Genomic DNA, 24,074 nt, shown 5'->3' on the forward strand with positions numbered 1-24,074 from the left:
AAGCTTGCTTTAGCCCATCCAGCAGTAATTTTCTTGGAATATCTAATTTTCTACCTAGAAATACAACTGTGCTCACTTTGATCTCCATCTCATTTTTCAGAAGAGCCACTCTGGATTTACAGTGATGCATTCATGGATTTTTGACTTATTACATTTCTTATACTTCTGAACTCTGCTGAGGAGATGGAATACAGACTTGCATGACCACCTGCCAACACAAACTGCTGACTACCTCCAAAAGCCCAATATATTTGTTGGTTTTTTAAAATTCTTTATTTTTTAAAAGTTTTTTTAATATACGGTCTTAAGGACCATGATAATTATAGATCCTTATAGATCCTTATAGATCCTATATGTAAATCTGTATGCATCCTGAGAGTTCTGCTGGTTCTGTTAATTTGGTGTTCATTTTCTTTGCCTCTGTACTCTATTCCTCCCAGTAGAAGAAGTAGGCTACAGCAACACTTGGTCTTTTTTTACAGCATTTTTTATGTTGACTTTCAGAATTTTTTTTACTTAAAAACGATAGATAAAGCAGTCATAAAATTCTAGGCTGCATCAAGCAGGCTTCAAGAAATAAATAAGTATCAGGTTCATAACGCTTTGAACTTAGAAAAAAAAGTATATCCTTGGATTTTTCATTTTGTTTTTCTAAGAAGGTCAGCAAACCTCAGGACGGTTCAAGAAGACAACCTCCATTAATACAATAAAACTGACAGTGTAAAATTAACCAGTATTTTTAGCAGAGCAAAAGTGTTCTTTACCAAACAAGTTATTATGTCAACATGCATGATTTTGAGAGGGCAGAAAATACATGAATAATAACTAAAGGTAATTCCTTCTCCAAGATAATGTTCTAGTTTTTTATCATAGTTACTCAACATCTAAGTTATACAAGTTCATACACTCATACTTACCTTGGCAACAGAGCTATACAGCTTAAAGGAGATGTTCAACAAGATTATCTCTCAACTAGGGAAGTGAAAGCCTCATGTTACTGAAACTGGGAAGTTTATTTTAATGTCTTTCAGCTTTCATTAATTACTTCTGCTCTACAGAATGCTGAACAGTTTCTCAGACTGCATCCAGTGATCTATTTGCTTATCCCCAAATATATAAACTCCAATCAAGTATGGATGAATTGGTATTTTCCAAACAGAGTGGAAGCTTAGTTCTTCACAACAATTCCTTTCCTTCAACACAAACAGCAAATGACTGTGTACTCTGTACGCAGCTTGACTGAGGTCCTGAGGAAAGAAAGGAGATCCTTTAAAAGGCTTTTCTTTCAAAATTGAATTTCACCTCAACAATGTCCTCATTCAATCAGGGACTATCAGAACAGTATTGCTTCCTTGTCACACTGTAGTCTGCTTTCCTCCTAGGAAGATGATAGGCTTATCAAAGAAGATAGGTAGGTGTTTTTTTTTTAAAAAAAAACCTAGATTTTTTTTTTCCCCTGTAAGTTTTCCACAAAATGAATGGCATGTAAAATAACAAGCTAAGTTATTTAGAATTGAAGTCCTGTTTTCAGAAGTAATTTAAGGACTTAGAAGCCTGCTTTGTTTGAAAACTTTGTGTGATTTAGGGTCTTAAATTTCTGGATCCTGGATAAACAAAAGAACCATACTGGAATTAATGACATCCAAGATGGATGTACTTTCTTGTATGATGTAGAGGAAAAGTTAAGCAACTACGAATGGTACCCCCAGTGCTGTACCCTCCAGTACCCTTTAGCTGTCCTCTTGGAAAGGGTGAAAACAAAGCTTTGCATAAACCTTGGTCCTCTCCAAGATTTAGGTGCCGTTGTTTGGGCTGCAGGAAGGCAAGTCCTGCTCTCGGCACTCAGACCTCTCTGGTGGCGAGGTGTGCACGTTACTGCTGTACAAATTCTGCAAGAGGTCAAGTCTTTCTTTTAAAAAGAAATCAAGAAGAGTAGAATAAAAGTAGTCCTTTCACTCTTTTTTTTTTTTTTTTTTTAATCCAGTATTTCATTCATCCAAGATGTGAGACACTGAATTCCAGTTTTTCCTCTGCCTTTAGGGATTGAAATCTTCATTCCCGACTCTAGTGGATACCACAAGATTGGGCTGCAACAGATTCTGCAGGAAGAAAACACTCTCACTCCCTTTCCTATTGCACTGTGCGTGGAAAGAAATAGTACACATACCAACCACTGATTCAGCCATACACTTATTGACTACAGCTACAACTGATGTTGTAACCTCACTTGTAATTATACTCCACTACTACACGCAGTAAGACTATGCAAATACAAGACAAATCACTTGCATCAGCAATTTTCTACCCCTTAGAAAATAAACAATTGAAACCTGAGTGAAATGAATAAGACACAATTAAAATTTGTTGTTTCTTCGTTTGTTTTTCTGGTTGCTCTGTGTTAAGTTTATCACACACAAGACACCTCCGCGGCTTTTTCCAAAATGGGTACTTATGATAGGTACCTCAAGAGAAATAAATTAGAAGTGCTCCGAATGACTTTTTGGATTTATTTGTTTAGGGTGTTTGCATGAACAGTGGCCTTGCAAGAACGTGAAACAGCTGTTCAAGGTAAGTGAAAAATGACCCAAGTATTGTGGCTTATAATTTATTTGATAGATGCACTCAGACTCAACAGCTGTATTTCTGTGATCCTTTCCTCTCCCCTTTCCCTTTCCCTTTCCTTTTCCTTTTCCCTTTCCCTTTCCCTTTCCCTTCCTCCTAGCTACATTGTCCACATTTAAATTTGGTAAAATTTAACTTGAAACAAAACACAGGTCCCTTCTGCATCTCCCCCACAGCATGATTTACATGACCTTGACTTACTTGTTTATAAGCCCTTTTCTTCTAGTTAACTGATGCAGTTCTGTCAAAAATACTTGGAAATCCCTATCTCCAAAATTCTGTTTCAGTTTAAAAGCATTTATTCTTTTATTATTACTGATAATTAAATAAAATTCAAACAACATGGTGAGCTCTTACATACCTGAGCAATTTTGACAATAAAAGCAAACCAGGTCACACCAAACCTGAAGCCATTGTTTGCAATGAGATGCAAACAGATAATAAAAATGGAGTTATATATTCTTAAAGTAAGATTTGTTTTAAAAGAAGTAAGCATACATTTTAACTCTGCATGTCAGTTAGGTAGTATAGGCAGTGTTTGCTCAAAAAGTAGAATGACTGATGGTAACTGGTTGGTAAAAGAGAAAGAAATATAGTTTGAATTTCAATGTATTTTCTTTTAAATGCATGTTATTTCAGAAAAATCCCAGCTGCAGCACGTGTAAGGACTGGTATACACATGTAAAGTGTTGATGAAGACAAGTGCATGGGCTACGTGTGATTGTAGAAATCCAGTCATGCGTAAAATGGTTCAGCAATTGATTTGCTTTGACAATCTTATTTTTAAAACATCCAAATGTGTACTTGTTCATTGCATAGTTTAGTCCTCAGAAAGATTAATCAATAGTGTTAACAAGTTATTTAGAGAAGTTTTGAAGGAAGGAAACTGGGAAAAGTGTGTGATTTTAATACAGGGAAAGAGAAACTAAAATATTAAAATACTACAGTACATGAGTTTATATATTGCCCTAAAATAAGACTCACTTTTGGGACTTTTTTTTTTTCACTTCAGCTTTCTAAAAATCTGGATGTCTGAAGTTGCAAGGACGTACAGTAAGAGACAACAATCAGGCACTGGAAAGTCCAAATAAAAGATAACAGGATATGGACTTTCTAAGCTTGAAGTTGCTGTGTCCTCATTAGACTTAAATAATTTGCATTTGACGGACATTTGGTGATCAAAAGAATCGGCGGTAGTATGTTATCGAAAAGGCTTATTAATATTTTCATTACAGAAACTCACTAATTGGCCCAGGAGAGTTGGAGGACAGCATGAACACCAAAGCTACAGCTAAAGCATCTATCAGGAACTGATAAGCAATGGTATGTACTCCACTTGGACAGATATACTGATTTTGAGAAGTATTTAAAGGTAGTTTTGCTGTATTGCATAGGGTAGTACAGGGGTATGTTTGCAAGTGTGTCCTTGGGTTACTAATGTATTCTTATGATAGCAATATATACAGAGTATTTACTTACCTAATTCCTCTTAGCAAACATTGCACTCTTTATGATTTTAGATGTTGCACTCCACAGATTTTACAGCACAGTAAGAGCTACAAAACAACAGCAGGTAGTCAAAGTGAGCTATTAGCTGTCTATGAGTAACAGCACTTGTAACAACTGTAGAAGCTATTAAAATGCAGGCAATCATAATTTCATCAGGAAAAAAAACAGGTCTGTATGGCAAAAGAATATTTTTCATCTCTGGTCTTGTACTTTATTGTCCCAGAGCCATTACACTGCATCTCCCTCTTCTAGTGATTGCCAGACTCTCTAAGAGCCCTATAGGTCAAACTCACGGTACTGTGTTTCATAACAAGATCAATTTTCTCAACATTTTTGCTACAGTTTAAAGACGCACACTAAATCTGCACCTTTGATAAAATACAACTGATCTGATTGTTTTAAAAATGAGCATATCTGAAAATGACATTGACCTATTTATCTGACAAAGAGGTATTCATTTGAATTTCCCAGTCACTTTAATACCACTATTGCTAAAGAAGGAAAAAAAATGTGTACTTCATACAGTTCATCTGGTTATACAAGTAAAACAATTTTTTTAAATACTTGTTAGTATCTTCTTCCTTTCTATATTTGTTTTCTACATTTACTTTTTTTTTTTCCAAAAGTGTATTATTAGAGAAGAAATTACACACTTTAAATTTTACTTCTCTGATCCTTCGGACTGACTCCTTACACAGTTACTCATGCACACTGCTGGCTGCAGAGGAGCTCTGTGCAACATAAAGTGCTTATAAACAGAGTGCTGGAAGAAGTGAACTACATTTTTCTGTGCTGTAGCTACGGATAACATATACGCATATCCGTATCAGAATGTAAGCACATATCTCTACACCCAAGTAAAGATTTACTGGAAATGCTAAGGCAGTTGGAGAGTCATAAAGCCTCCTCCTTCGCAAAGCAGCAGAGAATTGGATATTCACATGCTGCCTCTGGGGAAGCAATCACTGCCGTGTGTCTCTGGATGGCCTCCAGCCAAGGGACAGCTTGAGCCAGCTTCGTCTATAACAATATACCCGTGGGGTATATATAGGCATTCCTATGTGCATGAGAATCTAGGCTCACATATACATTTGAGCCTCCCTTAAATACCCAGAAAGAACAGGCATACTGCTGGACAGGTGCTTCTGCAACCAAATACATGAAATAATTCATCGACCACAAACCTTTTTCTTCCTATGTATAACTGAAATTCAGAGTTGCAAATACACTGAACATAATGAGGGAGAAAAGATCACAGGCATGTAGGACTATTTTTCAGGTCTTTTATTGTACCAAATACAAATCCTCTTTTTCAATTATCCTGAGCAAGCACTAAGTGTATGGATAGAGGCAACTGGCTAAAAGGTCCATCAGCCACAAAATGAAACAGAACTGCGCTCTGTAATATTTGTCTTTGATTTTAAGTGCAGTTGATAAATATGTATCTCTGCAGTTCCATGCAGAATTATTTTTTGCAAGATGACAATGTCACAAATGTACCGAAGAGAAGAATACAGATGAAGTCTTGATGAAAGCTTCCTGCAACAGGAAGTATCTTTTAAATACATGCCATTTAAATTCCAGTAAAACTAAAATACTACTTTGGAGCAATCCATAAAAGTTTTCCATTAATATAAACCAGTTCCTGAACTGTGCATTTTCCTACATTAATAAAGCTCATGTTTCAGCTACAGTGAAAATTCCTAATAAATAAAGATAATACACAAACCAGAAGTACTCTAATAGCTGTACACGAAATCTATTGAAATAAAGAGCACGGTGTTTATCTACTGTAATAAAGTCACTAATCTGAGTTTACCAAAATGCTAGACCGAAAAACACACGAATAAAGCTGGTATGCTAGAGGCAGGGCTGGTGTAATAATGGTAAGTGCCACAGCATCTTACCATCCAGAGCCTTTCCTGAAAGCAGAGCTCAAGGCTTCTGTAATTGCCTGGCACAGCTGAAGCCTCTGCGCTTACCAGTCTGCAAGAAACAGTAGCCTGCACCGAGCTTTTCTCATTACCACTGAATTTATATGTGTCTGGCTCCCCAGGAACTCACCAGTCCAAAACTATTTAACTTTTTAATACCTTGGTGGACTAAATCTGGGTAAGAAACTTTGAGAAGTGAAACAGAAACCCAAGCCTTCCATCTGAGCTGAATTCGCAGAGTAACTGAACTCGCAAGAACTCTAATTAAATTGGACTTGTCCCAAACCTTTAACAATAATTCCCTAAGTTTGTAAGAGTTTGTAAAAAAACCCAAAAGTTTATAACTCACCTTTGCAACTTGTCATAAAAAGGACAACATGGGTGGAGATACAGTCACACGACAATGCTTAGCCAGCATATACCTACGGAAATATTTTGTACCAACCAAGACTGTTGTCCATCAGATAAACAGCCAAGTGACAAGTTGTGACAGATCCAAGTGACAGTAGGCAAGTATTTTTGGTAACAGGTTCCTGAACAATCACACTGTTTAATGATCAAATGGTGCAGTGCACGATGCAGGCAAATTCTGTCTCTGTGGAAAATACCGCATATATTTTTTATGTAGGATCTTATGAATATAACCTCATACACCATGAATATTTAAGGACCATATGAAGGCTGGATGATCAGTTGAGAGACGCCCTTCACTTAGATCTCTATATAACAAATATAAATATTTATTAGGTTGTAGTTGTACTACCATCGTGTCTAATACTAAAACATACAGCTGCATCAGCATTTTATTTTATTCTCTATCTAGCATAGAAAATAATTTTGAACTGAAAACTTGGTAACTGATGTCAAGGGGAGAATTATTTTTGGCAAGTAAGGAGAGCATGAAGGGGATAACAGAAGGGCTTATCCTCCACAAAATCTTTCTGCAGCATTTTTAAGTAGATGATAGAGTTTTATGTATTTTATGAGTAAAGTTTAACCCACTGAATAACTATGTTTATTACAATCAAGTCAAAATGAATCAAGAAAACAATATAATAAAGTATGCTTTAGAGTACATTGTCAATTTGTGAGAAATTCATAGAAGTGATGAATCTGAAAGCAGTATTTGCATTTATTGATGCATTGCTCTCTGGACAGTTCCTTTGGTTTCATGGGGCAAGTCTGATTTATTCAGATATCATCTATAAGACCCAAACTACAGTTTGCACAGGTAAGCAAAAAACTCTAGAACTGCAGGTTCCCAAACACTGAAGGTTTAATGCTGACTGTGAGTTTTGCTCTCAGAAAAACATGAAAAAGTTGCTACTACTTTAATTCTGCGTTTTTTTTCTGTATTTTTTGCAATAAGTACATATATACTATCAATGGACCAAATTCTCTGAAGTTTGAATAACTAACAGAAAAATTCACTCTACCTTTGTGAGACCATAATTCACAGTATTCATCTAAAGCTCAATAGAGTCTTTCAGATAATATAAACATTAGCCTGTTTATCGCTATTATGGTAAAAATAAAATTTGATTTTCCAAGTCACAGAAGATGTAAGTTGAATATAGCTTAGCTCTTTTTCTAAGTGCCTTGGGCACAAATAGGTAATCAATCATATTTAATCGATGTGTTGTTCAGCCATGCAGATTCCCATGTCTATAATTCCAGCTTTATTCAAATGCTCTTTAGTCTCAGTACATTCTTCATTGATTTTTTTTTTCATCCAAAAGAGACACAGAAATAGATAGGTGGTGTATCTTAAAACTTGAAAATATCAATTTAGGAAAAAAATTAAAATAATCCTCTTTGACCTTCATTATGTCCAATATATTTCACTATTTCAAGGTTTGGAACAAGTCTTCTTAGTTGTCTGGGCCTCACTCTCACTGAAAATATCTTACTGGGACCATAGGAATGGACTTAAAAAGTAGCAGAATTAAGTACCAATTGCTCACCTTAACATATTCATTAAAGCACTAATACAGGTGCAAACATGCCATGAAGAATAAGTGTAGGTCTTCATACACAATTTCCATCTACATTCGGAAGCAGCAGACAGAATGAATTTAAAAGCCCTATGAGATCCAGCTTATAACAGTAAACAAAGCTCCGCAACCACATTTTTGGGGACCACAGTCACATGTAAATGTTAATTATCCTTTTTAAAATGTTAAAGTGTGACAAAATGCCTCTTATTGTCAGTCTTTTCATTGTCTAGGTTGGCACTGCATAAACATGAGCATAGTTGTTTCAGTTTGTTTGAAAACTATTGAAAAATGTAAATAACCATTGAGCTTAGAACAAACAGTTGAATGTGGCATTTGCTTTCATTTTAAATAGCTTGAAATGAGAGGAAGAACAGCATGACATTAAAAGCACAATCTATCTTATTATGTGGCTCTTTTCCAGTGAGTTTCTAAAAGCATTGCTCTTCACTTATTCCAGAAGATATCAAGAAGCTGCATTTGGCTAGTTTGATCAGTGAAATGAGAAGTGAGAGAGAATATTTGCATTTAAAATTGCTCTTTAATCTGGCTGTCCTAGACCTAGGAGCTGTACCAGCTTCTCAGTGTCTCGACAGACTGGCCTATTTCTTGCAAACAAATTATGCATTTCTTTGTAAATACAAGAAGCTCGTCTAAGTATTCATATTGAATGGCTTTTTGTGCAAATGTCCCCTTTTTTATCCAGAAGTATAAAGTCTTATTTCTTATCCGGGAGCAAAAATGCAAAATATAAAAGCAATGTGTGTTTTAGTCGCAAATTTATTCTGTTTTGGTAATTCTTTGCATCTGGGTTACGGGAAGAAATGCTAAATCACTTCTAGACTCACATTAGGCCTCTTAGAAAGGCTCACTGTAGCTCTTAAAAAACGCAAAGAAAAATATCACTGCATAGTTCACTGCTAGCTTCTGATTCAGAAGGAAAAATACAGCTCCAGAGTCAAATGCCTTCCAAAACAGATCTGAAAGCAATGGTATTTTTGGCTTATATTTGGGTTAAGCACCTTTCAACTATTTAGCTTTAACCTTAAGTGAAAAAGTCTGCATGTTCAGATTAATATATATTGTGCTGAACATTGGCTTTACTGCTTCAATAGAATGTTCCTTCCAGCAGAAGACCTACTCAAACACTTCTGTATAAATCATGAACCTCAATCAGTCATGTCTATTGCCTGTTTCATAAGTCACCAATAAGACCTTAGCCTTTTAGAGTTCCTTATTCTTGTTAAGAAAAGACTCCAGAAGTCTCCCCTCAATCTGTAAGGATGGCATCAGTGTTAATTTTCCTTACTATATGCTTACTATGTTACTTACATATTCGAATTGATCATAAAAGTAGATGTCCGACCAAACAAATCTTAACTTTTGCAATGAAAAAAATGGCACGAAATCAATCTTACTATTCTCTTTGTCAATAAAGGTGATGATGCAGGACTGAAATATTGAATATTGACCGATTCTTTGCACTCATTTTCATTTAACATCTCCTATCTTGGTGCACTGATACAGAAACAGTATACGATTTGTAGATGGGACATCAGCTGCCTAAAAAGACAAAACTAACACATCAGACCACAACTGTGCAAGATGTAAGTTTAAAAGAGGCAACTAAAATGCAATTCCAGTACCGTTCTCTCTACTCAAAACATCTCTGCCCAGTGCAATGTAATTTGCAAAATTCATGTGATAAATCCCAAACAGCCATCTTGCCAGTAGTTCTAACCAAGGAGCTGCTGGCGTTGCTGCCCTCCCTACCATCCACTGCAGCGCCCTGGGAGTGACACCACAGCTCAGTGGTAAATTTGGGCTTCTGAAAAGTTCCAGACTGAGTCATTGCTGCCAACTGGTCATGGCATGTATGGCTATATATGGAAAGAAGAATTAAGCAATAATGCAAATTAATTTGTGTACTGCATTTGTGGAAGTAGTAGGAGTATGATCCACAATGACAAACCACACTGCGTGGTTTTCAGTAAAAAAACCAAACCAAAACAAAACAACCAAACAAACAACAAAAACCCCACAATGGAATCTGAGGTCCAGGAGACTGTTTTTTAATGAAATTCTGAATGCTTTTCAGCAGCTAGAGACATCTTCAGTATGCTGGTGTTTGTGGACTAGAGGTGTAAAATTATATCTCAGAGAGTTATGACAAAGGGCTAAGCTCAGCTTTGTGAAAGAATCTTCCGAAGAAAGTTCACAATGACCAAGTCAACCTTGTGCTCTGAACTGCACTCTGGTGGACCTGCCCTTCATCTGCAGGAGCACATACAGATTGGTCACACTGAACCAAGAATAGCCACTTTGAACAGCACTCTTAGTCACCAGGTTACAAACCCAGGACCACCTCTCTGATCCCAGAAGCTGCACAGCAGCTGTTCCAAATTCACACGCAATGAGCTTTTTCTAAAGCGAGGAAGGTTCACTTAGTAAGTATTTCTTCTGTGTTTATCTTCTAATGGCTGTACCTCTTCTTCCTGTGGGTAGTCTTCTGAAGTTCCTCTGAGATACTATCTATGCTGCACCCAATAAAAGCTATATATCTGTTTCATAAGCAAGTAAAGAAAAAGGCATGAGGTGTGTCACTCCCCCTTCCCTCTCTAGCCCTCTTATTTTCTGAAAGTTCTCCTAAATTATTTTCCCTTTTGTTATGCTTGACATTCAAAATGTTGAATGTGAATATATTCACAACGACAAGACTTCAATTGTCTTGAGAAACTTTTAGACATTTGCTTTTATGAAGTCTCAGAAAGGCCATCAGGAAACTTCAAAATATTTAGACACTGGATAATTATGAAGGAGTGATTCAAACTTTTAAATGCTTTTCCAAACTGATTTGAACAGTGAGGTGTTTCAAGGTCAAACAGTCAATACAAGCTCTGATTAGTAGTGCTGAGCAAATATCTAAAGATTTTGCTCAGGAAAAGCTGTTTAAACATTTTTAAAAAATCTGCTGCAGCCATTCTATTCTTTTTCTTGAGTTCACTTTCAGCTCAGCCTTCAAATGACTATATTCTGTTAGAGAAAAGAAAAATCAAAAATATGGATACTCACAATCAATGACATTGCATTCATGTGCGCAACTAATCAAAGCAATGGTGCTTGCATATAGTAGGCAAAAATTAGAGCGAAATACTGTAGCAAAAATGAAAAGCATAAACACATAAAGAAATTGTAATATGCTGGTGGGTTGCCTAGAAGCAGAAAATGAGACAATGTAAATTGGATAAATTATTCAGTATAAATTAGTTTTTCATCTCTAGGATTCAGTGTGAAAGAACAACAATTACACATGACATTTGTTGCTAGTCAACAAATAGATCCACTTGCTTTTAGTATCCGGTCAGATATGTGATGTAGTGGTGTATTTGGGAAGAAAACTGCAAAATTAAAAATATTTTATCCTAAAATATTATTTACAAGTTCATATATAGATATATGACAGCGAACTTTTCCTTCTATCTTCACACCATCAGTTTTAATTATTATCTTAGTCCATGAGTAATTTTTGCAAGATGGCAAGAGATTTTCATTGCAAACTGATGGATGACAGCAGGTCAGGGGAAGCTCCTATATTCCCAGCTGTGGAATACAGATGTTGAAAGGACACGGAAGATGGAAGGATCTCAGAAACATCTGATTTTTTCATATAAGGCAAGCTGTTTCTTGCTACTATCTAAGTAGGCAAAATAGAAACACAAACACATTTGCGTGTTTTTACTGGAGTAACCTATCGCAAACTAAAACGACTCCTTTAATTTTTCGTATATTTTGTGCTCCTGAGAGTGTCAGCATTTTGAAACAATGTGGAACTGGCTGAATGCTTTCCTAATCTTGATAAAACAGCTGCCTCAACTTCTCCTCCTGCTTTCCACATATTTACCATTCATAAAAAGTGTAAGAAACATTCCCTAAAAACTGCTTAACACTCTAGGACATTTACCAGTACCGTAGATGGGAAAAAAATTAAAAAAGAGAGAGAGATGATTTACCTATAATCTTAATCTTACATTACAAGGATTCTGTTTTGAAATTTGTCACTCATGGATTAGGAAAAGACACAGCGCTGCACAGAAAGGAAGGTCTCATATATTTTGTTACTAAAAGATAATATACTATCTATTAAGGAAGGGTATATTTCTTTAATTTTTTTTAGCAGGCCTTTTAATCTCATTTAAAGATTGAAAATGTTGAAGTAAATAACAACAAAGAGTGACTTTCTTCCCCTCTTTTGCAGCTGTTGTTCAGTTGTGACTCTTGGCATCAACAAAACCTGCATCCCTGATTCAAAGTGGCCATGATCTAATCTCTACCCTGCAAATACAGATGGCTGACTAAAGCTTTACCAACAAAGATTAATTTCTGTTTCAACTTCCTTTCTTCTGTTCTTGGAAAACTATTAATTGAATAAAACTACATCTTCTCAATTATAGTGTGATAGGATTACGGAATGGATGGGATGTGCATCTTACCCTTGGATTTGCCACCGCTGGAAAAAGTCAGACATCATGTTTGATGGTGCTTTCTCCTCTACTTGGATATCTGTTGTTATGGTGATAGTTCCAGGAGGGAACACTAATGAAGATCACTTGAAAGCTTTGATGTTTACAGCACAATTATTTTTAACACCTCATAAGAAAAGGTGACAGATAGTACTGCTCCTTGCTAAATATGCATCATTGTATCAGGTTTCATGAAAATTACTTGAATTTCTATTTGTTATGTAACTATAGCACTATGCTGAACACAAATATACATATATATATTTATAGGTAATAAAGAACACAAAAACCCCTGTTTTCTCGCGAAGGATAAAATCTGTTATTCCTAAGAACCTGCCTACAGTAACAAGCGGCTTTTAGTTATAATATAATCTTGAGTATATCTGTATTGCTCTTTTTTGATGCCCTGAGACCTACCCAGCACCACCTTCTCATATCCCAAAGTAAGCTGTGAACAATTCCACGGACCCCCAACACCCAAAACACACAGGTCTGCAGACACACCGCCGCCACTGAGACTATAATTCACCAGCAGGAGGTAAGAAGCAGAGACAGAGCAATTATTGGCCTGGAGTCTTCCAACCCAGAGGCGCTTGATGTTCACCACAGAGTTTGGCTCACGTATGTTATAAACGCACGTGGTTACTTACATATTCCTCATAGGCCTCATGTGTGGGTGGCGGGGGTGGCCTGTAGCCCGGGACAGCCGGGGCACCCCTTGCTCGAGGGGTGGGGACACCCCTTGCCACCGGGGGGACAGGGAGGGCTCCGCGGGTCACCGGCGCTCCTCTGGGAGCTTGGGCACCTCGTCCGGGTGGCGGTGGAGGAATCGCACCCCCACGTCCCCTGCGGGGAGCAAAAAGGAGTGATCACTTCAGCGCGAGCAGCAAGGAGGACATACAAATATTACTCCATTCTAAAGGCCCTTATATTTCTACTACTCTTTAAAGTATCGTATAACTCTAGCATTTTGGCAGCGACAATGTCAAGTGCTTTTAGGCAATATCTCAGGAAGAACTCATATTATGAAGAGGCACTATTTTTAAGCCACCCAACGTCTTTTACACCTGATCCTCTTGTTGCTTGTACTAATGAAATTCTAGATTATCACGTGAGGAATTTCTTCTGTTGCTCTCAAACTATTTTAGAAGAGCAGTCATCACTCTCACTCTAGTGTTTATTGGTGGGTGGGAGAAACTGACTGGCAGAAGATGATGCAGGATGACAGAAACTTGCAAGGCAAAGTAGAACAACTGTATAAAAAGAGAGTTTCTGAGCCTCTAAAGATTTTGAGTGGAAGATGGTAATGAATGACAAGTGTAAAAAATCCTGTGTATGTGCATCATACTAGTGATAAAAAATTCCATTCAAAAAGAACTGAGGGAAAGCATGATTAGACACCTTCAGGGGAAAAAAACAGAGAGAGATCACAGGCAAGATCAGCCAGTTCAATTACCAAAGAACAACTCCTCTGTCGGCATAAAATAAGGTACCTCCAAATCCCATTTCCTAGAAAATAAAAGTGGATTTTTTAAGACCCATCCTGAAATGATCTCTATGGATGCCTAGAAGTAGCTGGGTAACTTAGATGCCTGGGGCAACAAATTTCTTAAGGGTTCACAGTGAAAAATGAGTCTGAAAGACTGTATTAAGATTATACACTGGCCTTAAGAACCAGCAGAGCTATCTGTTCCCCTTATATGAAAAAATACTTGGAAGAATTCAGGAAACGTTCATACACCAATGTTTTTAGATGATGCCAATGAAATTGATATCAAACTCATAACACATACAACAAATAATATACAATGCAAAATATTTTATATATATTATAGATACAAAACGCATACAAAAAAGGTAATTATTTGCAACTAGAATTGCATGCGGACTACGTAGCCTCCTCTGACTACGCTATTTTATTGACCAATGATTTTATGCTACTGACCATACCAATTCTGTACTGGCATAACAATATTCTTTCCTAGAAACATCCTTGCACTGGCTTCATAATCTGCTCTGATTTATAGTTTGATACTTGTATATCACCCACTGCAACCTGTGAACTGTAGTTCAGAGAACCTGGCACAACACAGACCAAACAAATTATAAGAAGAAAAACATTTTGATTTACTGACCATGATGTGTATATGAATTTTTTTTTATCAACTATGCTTATTTTCCCACTATTTACACTTTCTAAAACCATTAACATAATAGATTGGGCTACCACACCTTGAAGGAGCTGCAGGTGGCACACGGATCCCTCTTCCTCGAATGCTCCGTCCACGTGCTGAATCCTCAGAACCATTCAAATACGACAGTTCTCTCAGCTGCTCCTGACGAATTTCATCATTATAATCCTGAAATGCAAAAGGTGAAACTTGCTAAAGCTTTGTATTTTGGCTGAGCTGCCAAACCACCCACACCAGAAGTTACAGGGATGGTATTTGGGTGAATTGCTCTACATTACCACCTGTACGCTGAAAAAACATCCAGTGGGAGTGGACGACTACCTATAATACGTGGACAGATAAATTTATATGGGTAGTTAAGGTGGCCATAAAGAATATGTACGCAGAAAATAAACGCACAAGGCACAGAAGGCACAAACACAAAGCAAACACCAAGAACATATCTGTATACAAGATGCAAATGGACTTTCACATACAAAACGTAGCAATCTCAAACAGCTTGAAATTAGATGAAAAAATTGCATTTTATATATATTTTTTTTTTGGCAGACATCCCTGTCTACCTTTATGCACTCAAAACACAAATTCCACCTTGTACTGCACCTTACCATGCAAAATTTACACTAGATTCATCTGATTGGATTATTTGATCCAATGCCAATTAGCATCATTGAATGTAGCCTTCAGTTATCCTGCATATGCACTAAACTTCTGAAAAGAGGTTTCTCTTTAGGAGTTATAAGTAACAAAGCTATGTTTACTACATAAACTTTTAAAATGATATAAAATAGGCTCACTGTAAGGCTGCAGGGTAAAGCCTCTAGCACTGCAAGCTTCTGCTGGCTCAGTAAACAGAACATCGGATGAATTTCCTTTTCTTGCTGATACACAACACATAATATTGGGCAATTTTTACTTATTTTGCAACTTTTGTCTCAGACAGAAGTTCCTTTTTCTTTAGCTTCCTCCTTTTTGTATTCAGCTCTTTGGCTGCTGCTTAGGCTAATAAGAGGCCACTGCAGTAGTTGGGTCTGCAGCAGCAGAACTGTGTGGAAGTTAATTACTGTTTCAAAATAGACAGGATTATTGAATATCAGCCCTTCAGTCTTTCCATCCTCCCATAGGCGACTGCCATTGACTGTCATGCAATGGTCCAAAAATGCTACAGTGCCTGCAGCTTTTCGGGTGGGGGACTGTCCAGGACGCATTACCAGTGACACCTCTTTTTAGCCAAGTTTAAGACCAAGTGAGCAGTGAGTTGGCACTGGGGTATTGCTCATTCTTTCTCTTTCCCAGCTTCCTGGAGTCATATATATATATATAATAAACTTCTTTTGTCAGCAAAGTGGGCATAAGAAATTTACCGATGTTGCTAGCAGTAGATGGCTGACACACTGAACAACAGAGCTGCAATTTACAGGGACTTTGAGAAGCTTGAAGGACCAGTGTAAACCTCCCGTGGGTCAACAAGAAGCTGCGCAGTCTTCTGCCCATGGGCTGGAATAAGCAAGGCCACATGTGCTTAGAGGCTGGGAATTAACAGACTGAGTCGAAGCATTGCTGAAGATGATCTGGTGGACACGTGGTAGAATATCACCCAACAAGGTGCTCTCCTTTGGGAATCAGGTACTTTTTGTACTGGGCTACATTAGGAAGAGTGCAGCCATCAGCTTGACAGAAGTCACTATCCCATTATGCAGTGCTGGCTGGGTCTCAGATAGAGTATTTTGTCCAAGTTTGGCCCACCAATTCAAGAGGGACATGGAGAAACTGAAGAAGGTCCAACAGAGGACTACCAGAATGGCCAGGGGACTAGAGGAAAGACTGAAGGAGGTGGGCTTGTGTAGTCTGTGGAAGAGACTAAGCAAGCACTTAAAGAGGAGCTACACAGCGGTGGAGTCAAAGTCCGTGGTAGTGGCAGTGAGGGGCAATAACTGCAAGAGGTGACTTAGGAGATTCAGGATGCCCATGAGGAAGAAGTCCTTCACCAGAAGGACAGTGCAAACCTGGAAAAGGCTACACAGATAGTTTCGAGACTCAACTAGACTAAACCTTGCCTTCCCTGGTTTATTGTTTTTTGGTGGCAGTAGAAGTGCTTGGAGTGGGAGACAGAAGTAGATGACCTCTAGAGGACCCTTGAGACAGATATTTCTGTGATTCTGTGAAGTTGTCATCCATCTTCCCCTGTGCCCAGGATACCGTTTATAGAATCCCCTGTTGAATAGATGCTGTTGCTGGAAAGGAGGGCCCTTTGGTAAATCTGATTTATGAAATGAATCAACTTATTCTAGAACACAAAACCCAACTCTTGCGTTAAACAGTTGAGAAGGTGGTGGACTGAAGCAGGTGTGAATGATGAAGGAGCGGAGAAATGGGAGAGGAATGAGAGGAAATTTTCGGACAGCTTTGCTACCAGTGTGTTTTTTGTTGGTTTGCTTGTTTGTTTGTTTGGGGTGTGTGTATGTGTGTGTGTGTGGGGGGGTGTGTGTTTAATCTCAGGAATACATCCCAAAGAGACTTCACAAAAGAGCTAATCTTCTTTCTTTCCACAAAACCAAATCTAAGGTCCAGGAAATATGTTTGAACATACAATGCTGATCTTGTTGTGTACTAAGACAGTGCAGACTTGGTTGTAATTTCCCTTCTAAACTTCTACGGAGTGCTGCTGAAATAACATATACTAATGAAATTCGGAAAATAACTCAATTTATACAATATAATACACGATATTTACAGCAGAATCATAATTAAAAAGCAAATCCATGATTTGCTAATAAACCAGGTAATGGCTTTCAGTTCACACCAATCCCCAAATCTTTTTCACTTTTTTCCTATCATTCTAACAATAATGTGAATAAGCCAAAGACATCTTCCTAAATCAATGTACTCTGTAAAACACAGAGGGAAAAACACAGATAGAATCAATCAGGTCACGTTTACAGCAATAGCTGAACAGGTACCATCTACTGTGCCTTGATTAGTATCATTCGTTATTCACACTGGCTTTACAAGGATTAGGACTTCAAACCTGCTGATTGAGTTTACTCTTCACATTCCACACTGGTGCTAGGACTGAACTTCATTAATAATGCAAGTAAATTTTCTAGGAAAAAGACAGGGGCAGGGGAGAGAAAGGACCTGCAAGGGACAGAAATTGGAACTTTCTGTGTTGCTGCTTTAATCCCCCTCCTTTGTAACATTTCTGTATAAATGAATTTCTACCAGAAATTGCCTCAAAGCTGCTATTGCTTGCTCAGATACACAGATCACTTAAAATCTTAGTATTGGCCGAACAGAAAATCCAAATTAAAATTATAAAATACAGCAATATGTAAATCTGCACCATTTTGTTATGCAATGCTTAGTTTTTCTACAGGTTATTTACTGCATGCCCAGCTAAGAAGTATGTACAATGTATTTCGAAATGGCAAGGAAAAGACAGCAAAGTACATGGATGACTGTAATTAAGGTGCTGCGAAGGGTACCGTGAAAAAGAAAGGTTTCAACTAAAAAAAATCCCAAACCTCCATATAGGTCATTAATCTTACGTGCCCTTTCAAAAGCATAATAAAAATAATAAACTTCTAAACCTGAAATCTGAACTTATCACTTCACCTCTTTCATTAAACAGAAACATAACACTGAATTAATCTTTCAGAACTGCTACATGAGTCTAGCTAGAGACAGAGTATCCTGCTGAATATTTAATTGTAGCTGAGTTCAGAGCCCAGCACGTGAGCAAAATTATGCTGCTGATGTTTCGGATGTATCCAGTCCCAAGAGTGCATACAAGATATTGCAAGACATACCTGTACTAAAGAAAGCATAATGAAGTAGCTATACACTGCAGTGGTATATTGTGTTTCAGAAAAAAACCCTATTCCTCATATTAAAATAAACTCATGAGAAATGTTCTGTACTTCTTAGTTTTTCTTCTAGCTCTCTAATAGTTTTATAGCTATTCTTACAACTGATAATCTACATTAACCTCAATGCTTTGCTCTTGTTTATATCCTTAAAGACATCATTACCTGTAAATAGCTTTTCCATTTACTGATGATACTAAGGATGCCATCTACTTGTATCACGGCGGTCAATGTTTGCAAACAACCGCTGTAGGTGATCTAACCACCCACGACTATTCACCTAAACATGCATCTTGACTTTAGAAACGCCCAGGATTTACAACCTCAGCAAAGTCAGAAGCACCCAGGGCCACCATAAATTCTAATGTTTGTGTAAGTGCCTAAAAACCAAATTACATAATTAGATAAAATTTTCAGTGTTCTAGAGTACATAAACACATTTACCCCAAATTACCAAAATGATGTTTATTAATGAGGGTTGGGAATTGTTAACTAGGTTGGTTGCCTCAACTGCTCCAGGAAGAAAGGGAACCTGTTGGTGTCAGAGTCCGACCGGTGGCTGCTCAGCCAGGGATCTCCTGGCAGCGGTGGTAGAGAGAAGCAGGCAAGAGGAGAAAGTGAGTAAGCTGCTGGAGAACTCAGGAAAATGTTTTGGTAAAAAATAGCAAAGTATGATGCAAGCTGCAAAACCTGATCTGAATTAAAAAGAACACGTACTGACAAGGGAGGAGAGCTAATAAAGAAATCAAAGAGTAAGGCATAGACAGAGGGGATGGATTTCAAGAACATATATCTATCATTAGCATAACAAAGGCTCATAGAAGTCAAGGATAAATCAGTCCCTTAAGGACTGTGATCTCCTGCCCTGATGCGCTTTGCATGTTTAAGTTCCTTCCGTGTGTATGAATGATTTGCACTATTAATAAATATCATTACTCTTATCTGTGACAGCTGCATTTCATCCTACCTCCATAGTTAAGGGAAGAGTAATTTAGGTTAAACACAAGCTACCTAAAAATGCAGAGTTATGCAAGTCAAACCTAAAATGATAATCACAATTCTTCATATCGACAATTTTGAAGTATGAATAGGGCTCATTCGGTCCCTTATACAGATTAATTTTATAGCATACACACATTCCTTACACAGTTAAGCTAGCCATCATCATGCAAAGAGCAGCCTATCCTCCACGCAGTGTTGCTACTACCAGGACAGATTTACAAGTATCTTAATTCTACAGAGAAACAATCACATATTAACACCTTCTATTTAAGTAATCAAATTCCTTGATTTTACCTGAGTGGAAAAGCAGTCACAAAAATAAATGCTTTTCTTGTGGTTATTTTCTCTATAACTCTTAACGTGTCTCCCAAAGGCCCCGAGGCATCGACAACTCAAATGTACAGCTGGCCTATGGAGAGGTCCTATGGCCATGGAATGGTCTACACTCCTGAACTACAGAACACTCCCTCTCAGGCACGGAATATTCTCTGAAGCCCTGTGTCGCCAACAGAGAGCACCACATTCACAGACATACGTATGTCTCAGCCTGTGATCCTCTCTTCCCACGCTCCGGTAGCAGAAAGGGAGCAAGATGGATTCAGACTCCAGCAACACTTCTGCAACCTGCCCAGCTCCCAGCATCAGTAAAAGAGCTCCGGAGCTCCATGTATTTGCACCGATTCACTGAAGCTAGAGTATCTCCCTTAAATCCTGATGTTAGTACCTTGCGGCTATTTTCAGGCAGCTTAAATTTCAGTTAACCTAGAATTTGTATTGAGACCATGCTTCAGGAAACCCACAGCCAGCCAACAGCATGCACAAGTCCCAGTGAATGTTAGGTGGCACTAGGTGATGTGAACATGGTCCTTTTTTGGTTCGTTTTTAGATACATACTAATTTGGGGCACTAAAAGAGACATCATCCTCATGCTCCCTTGTTTATATGGAGAAGCACTAAGTTTGTGAAAATAACTGGTGGTGAGGACCTCCCTGGAGTCTTTGTGCTCACTGTGCCTTCATGAGAGTGAGCTGTGCTATGAGTCGGCTTCAAAGCATGGTGAGAACCACTCACCTGGACTCACGGGGTCAGGATCTGCAGTTTATTATTCTGAGGAGGCCAAGAACCCAGAAATCCACACTTTCTAGATGATTGACTTAATATCAGACTGTTACAAAAAAGAATAGCACTGGCTGCTCAGTACCAGAAGAGTCTGGGAAACTAAATCCCAAGTTTATAGAGATATTTGGTGATTCCTGTTATTTCTTTATAGTCTAAGATCCTGCTCTAAGACTCCAGTGCATTAAAAATATAAACATATCACTCTTTCCCCTGCACATATCCAAAGCCTCTTTCTATCCCTCTCTACTTAGGAAACTTAGACAATTGTGCCAGGTAGGTTAGATAACCCTCTCCATCACCTAAAATTTGGGTGAGACAGTGCCTCAGCTGGGCATACAAATTAGGTGGATGCAACTGCATCCTCAAACTTTGTTCTTTGTCTCTCTGATACAAATTCCAAGTCCATTGCAAAATGCGAGATTAATCTGTAGCTGAGACCGTGCCTAACCAAGTAACTCCTACAAAGCTCATCAGAACAGTGGGTGCTGGCTCTAGCCCACCCTGCGTGGGTGTCTGATGGGTATGGCATATGTTCGCAACAGTATATGGAGAAGCTCAAAACTGACAGCTGTTTCGATGTTCCTAGATGAGACCCGTGCTCTCTGAACCCATGTTTAATGTATATGCATAGTTTCCTGGTTACCTACAGTCACAGCCATCTGTTAAGATGGCTTTTTGCCCATTTGCAGATTGGTCTGATTATTTCACTAGAGCGTAGGTGCCAGGTAATGATAGGTTTAGATGGACAGCCTGTAGTGCACCACAAGTGACAACGCTTCTGCCAGAAGTCCTCCTCCGTGACTCCCATATTGCATTAGCCTCTTTGCCTCTTTGCATTTGCCCATATATACTGGCACTTACATTAGGCCATTTGTGTGCATGCAGTTCTCTGGCAGCCAGTAACACCAATAAATACATAAAAAAATAAATATAATCCAGCTGAGTCCAAGAAAGAAACGTTTTTATCTAAGTGATCAGCAGCTTAGCCAGATCCATAGCCATAAACATTATGCCCTTTCAGTTGCCACATATGCAAAAAATGGCTGTCTTTACCTGCTTTTAGTCTGTCTGAAAAATAAACCTTAACTGTGTGGGTCACCCGTAGAGATTGAAACACATAAAATAGGCCATACATTTCTCTCAGTAGCAGTCCAAATGTGTTGCAGCCAATACGAGTTTCAGCTTATAAATGCCTATGGGCAGAAGTCAAGCAGACATAAGCTTGAACCACGTACACTTGCCTTTGAGGTTAGTTGACAGCTGGGGGATTTGTCAGCTTGCCACAGAGAGCACTAACCCAAGCGTGGATGTCATTTTTCTCTTTGAGCATGCACAATTAAATCTGCCTGGCATCATCAGCATGGGGCACCACACTCTACAAGCAGCATGGAAGGGAGCGGGGATGTCTTGCTTCTCAGCATCTGAAGAGAAGCTGCCAGTCCCAAAGCGTAAATTGTGCATACACAACTGCTATGAAGCTTCAACACAGATATTCTAGTTGTTGCTAGGACAGGGCAAAATAAGTCTTATCTAATTGTACAGTAATTTTTTTTTTCCATGCTAAAGAGAGCTTTCATCAGAAGATTATTCCAGTTTACATGGAAATGCTGTTAGCCACACAGAATAACCACACTGAAGATGGGTGCATGCTGTTTGAAAAACTTGCAGAAACCTTTATTAAATTTCAGCCATTTGCCCCAATTTGTTCCACCCCTCTTGCTCACAGGCCCCCAGAGAAATGGATACCATGGTCTGTAATTCATTCGAATGACAGCTACAACGCCACAGAAGTAGGTTAGCTGACAGCTCCCTATCCCTGAATTTAATTCTGAGTGAATCCTGGCTGCCAGAGCTTGTGCTTATGTACAGCTGTCACTTGAATTGGTAATATGAACAAAGGGCATATAGCAGGCAGCTGGGCGGCTGGTGTAGCCACCTACTCCTAAAGAAACACTGTGGATTTGCAGTGGGTGTTTATTTTGGCTCCTAAGAGGGAAGGAATGTGATATGGCTCGTCTTTCTCTGGGAAAACCCAGTTGATTCAAAGGAGGCAGGAGACGGCCATGTGTCTTCTCCAACTGTTTATTGGAGCTCGTCTGCTAATGAGACCACTAATTACTCTTAAGGCTGGAGTAACTGTCTACTATAGTCTACATTAAAGCCAACAAAAGTAACAAGGTATACATAGTACCTATGCATCTTGCTATGCCGAGTGGGACCTGTATTGCCTCCTGCTAAACCGCTGCTGTAGGTTTGCAGCCCCCTTGTCAAGGATAACAGGAATGGCAACAGCAGCCAGCAAAATTCAGACGCATTTACTCTTGCTTAGTGCTCCTGTCTCATCCAGCCTGGCTACAGCTGCGTCCCACATGGCACAGTAAACAAAAGATGTTGCTTGACCAGAGGAGACTGGAAAGAGCAATGAAGGATGAGAAGTCTGGGCGAGAAAATATTTGACTATGGGTTTGTTGAGTGCCCTTTCTTTTATGGCTTCTGAATAATTTTAGAACTTTTAAAAATCCCATTAGGTGATATTCTGTACAAACTGATCGCACATAGTACATCAGGACTGAACTTCATACATGACACAGGAATTAGTTTTTAAAGCAACATTAGTATTTTTTTGTCTTATTGCAATATATGGTCAAGATAACATGGGCTGTCCTTGGAGTAAGGACTGTCTTGGTAAGCACTACGTCTGTTATAAACAGAGAGCACAGGTGTTCTTCATAATGCTACTAACATATACCAAAGTCTGTTAATAACTGTGGTTTGATTCTAAGTCAGGAGATAGCAGCACCAGCAGCATCGCTGCCTGGCACAGCCGCTGGGCAGAGAAGAAACCGGTGGCACAGCCTGGGGCAAAGCTGGACTGAGAGAGAGAAAAAAGGATGAAGACTTTCTTTCCTTTGTCAGTCGTAGCAGCAGGCATGGAAACTCCTTCCAGAAACCTCAGGTCCCCACCAGGGCTTGGCTCTGGAGCAGCAGCCATGCCTTGGCATTCTCCCCAGCCAGAGGTCGAGGCAGAAAACACAGAATCTGCACTTCTCGTGCACTCCAACACAGAAACCTGACTAACCCAAACTAAACAGCACAGCACATCCTCCCCAGAGCCAAGACTTTTTTGCATACGAAGGAAAAAAAATAAAACAAAACATGCTGGGAAGATGGTCTGTAATGGCACCATAAAAATACAAGAGCAATTTTCACTGCTGGAGTCAAAGATATTTTAAATCTGCTTGGTTTGAGCTGCTATAACCTGAATTAGTTTCAGTATTGAAAGATTTTTGGATAACCAGAGTAATGATACAGAGGA

At 38.6% G+C, this 24,074-nt stretch overlaps 1 protein-coding gene across 2 annotated transcripts in view; it reads right to left on the bottom strand.

Annotated features, from left to right (window-relative positions):
- KHDRBS2 (KH RNA binding domain containing, signal transduction associated 2) overlaps positions 1-24,074 on the bottom strand; it is a 347,124-nt gene that overhangs the window by 84,036 nt on the left and 239,014 nt on the right. The window contains exons 5-7 of one of the 2 annotated variants that reach the window (XM_065631961.1): positions 14,812-14,939; positions 13,230-13,425; positions 9,048-9,061 (exon numbers count right to left, since the gene is read on the bottom strand). In XM_065631961.1, the coding sequence (XP_065488033.1) occupies positions 9,048-9,061; positions 13,230-13,425; positions 14,812-14,939 (338 nt within the window). The remainder of the gene's footprint in view (positions 1-9,047; positions 9,062-13,229; positions 13,426-14,811; positions 14,940-24,074) is intronic. The other variant, XM_065631960.1, reaches the window with a different exon arrangement.

Source organism: Caloenas nicobarica, chromosome 3 (genome assembly GCF_036013445.1).
Source record: "Caloenas nicobarica isolate bCalNic1 chromosome 3, bCalNic1.hap1, whole genome shotgun sequence".
Lineage (NCBI taxonomy): Eukaryota > Metazoa > Chordata > Aves > Columbiformes > Columbidae > Caloenas > Caloenas nicobarica.